This window comes from Trichinella spiralis (genome assembly GCF_000181795.1).
Source record: "Trichinella spiralis strain ISS 195 chromosome Unknown Scfld1943, whole genome shotgun sequence".
In the NCBI taxonomy this organism is placed as follows: Eukaryota; Metazoa; Nematoda; class Enoplea; order Trichinellida; family Trichinellidae; genus Trichinella; species Trichinella spiralis.
This window is the reverse complement of record NW_003528882.1, coordinates 262-1,774: the sequence shown is the minus strand read 5'-3', so window position 1 is coordinate 1,774 and position 1,513 is coordinate 262. Positions and strand designations below refer to the sequence as shown.

The following is a 1,513-nucleotide window of genomic DNA, read 5'->3' as shown; positions in this document are numbered from 1 at the left end:
ATTTTAACCTGTCCAACTACCGAATCAGTGGTGATCAGGCAGATGGGTATCTACTCTGAAAAATGTACATTAAATCTCACAATCCAAGTCAATCAATAGGTGTACTTTCAGGGAAATCATATTTCACTGCTTCAGTCGTTACTCGATTGAAGGATAACACCTGAAAAGATGGCCAAAATCACACTACTAATCTGATTATTACCATTTGAATGATTACATTATTCTTGCACAAAAAGAAGTGTCAGAAGCTGTTGCTAGAACAAAAGGATCGAATGCATTTCTACATTGTCCCTACAATTCAGAATTTTCATTATTCAATATTCAATATAATATAAAGTATTGTCAAAATGAAAGTTAGTACATTTAATTGTGAAGAGGTTTTTGCGAATGGTCAGACAAAAAGGAATGAAACCGATGACAATCTTGTAGTTACTATTCAGACTGGAAGAAAACCAAATTTAACTTTGGTAGTAAAGTTGTTCAAATGTTGAGAAAAAAAAATGTATATACACTGTCTATAAGTGGGGCTTTGTTTTTTTAAGAAAAGTGTTACGCTGATACCATCAGAAGATTGGGATATAGAATTGTTGCAACCACAACCACAATGTATAAAAATGGATGGCAGGTAATTATTTGCTTGCATATGCATATGAGCAAGTCTGTAACTTGTCATGTTCAGATGTGTCGGTTTCGCGTATCTCTCGCTTCCAAGTGCCAGTCGCACTGAGGTGGAATCAGTTTACAGAAATGCGAACATCCATGGGTATGATTTACCATTTATGAATTTATGATCCCAAAAATACAAGTCATTCCCGTTGAAAATTTTCTGGCTGAAAGTATAACCAAATGGTTTCCCCCAACTGTTTGCTTCCCAACTACTGGGTTGTACGTCTGTTTGTTTCATTTTTTTTCAGGGAATCATTTCATTTTTACCGGATCTGTTCCAAAGCCGGACAAATACGTGTTTGTCATGCATTACTACAGTCCTGTTCATTCAAAAATGATCATCGAATCTGACATCCGTAGTGTTCATAATGGTAAATTTTGATATCATTTCCTTGCTATTTTAATTAATTAATTCATTTTTCTTGTAGATACCGCTTATTTGCCTACTCGACCGTACGGTCAGCAGTCAACTAATGGTAAGTGAAATTCCAATACTGAAATTGAGATAGTAGTGTGAGTGTGTGCGAGTCAAAGCGGGCCTGTGTGTGATATTTTTTATTTTTTTCTTTATTTAAATTTTTCACATCTTTTCTATATCCCTATATAAGTGTGTATTTTTAAGTGGTTCCTACGATTTAGCATTTCATAAGAAAACAAAACTGGAAAAGCAACCAAATTATTTATTACCTAGTTGTATAGAGACATGCTTGCATTTCATAGTCAAGGTGTCTAAGTGTAATAAATATTTATGTATTTCTACTCAATCATGTCAAAAAAAATAAAAAAAACAGTGTCCAACAACAAAATGAAAAAATTATGGAAAACCAAAAAATAAATAGAAAACAAA

At 33.4% G+C, this 1,513-nt stretch overlaps 1 protein-coding gene across 1 annotated transcript; it reads left to right on the top strand.

The window, feature by feature from the left end:
* Positions 1–747: 747 nt before the first annotated feature.
* On the top strand, positions 748–1,305 carry Tsp_15353 (8-amino-7-oxononanoate synthase). Its single transcript, XM_003368762.1, has 4 exons — positions 748–763; positions 915–1,037; positions 1,095–1,142; positions 1,289–1,305. Exons 1-4 carry the CDS (start codon positions 748–750, stop codon positions 1,303–1,305), a joined length of 204 nt encoding a protein of 67 aa, XP_003368810.1.
* The last annotated feature ends 208 nt before the right edge of the window (positions 1,306–1,513 follow it).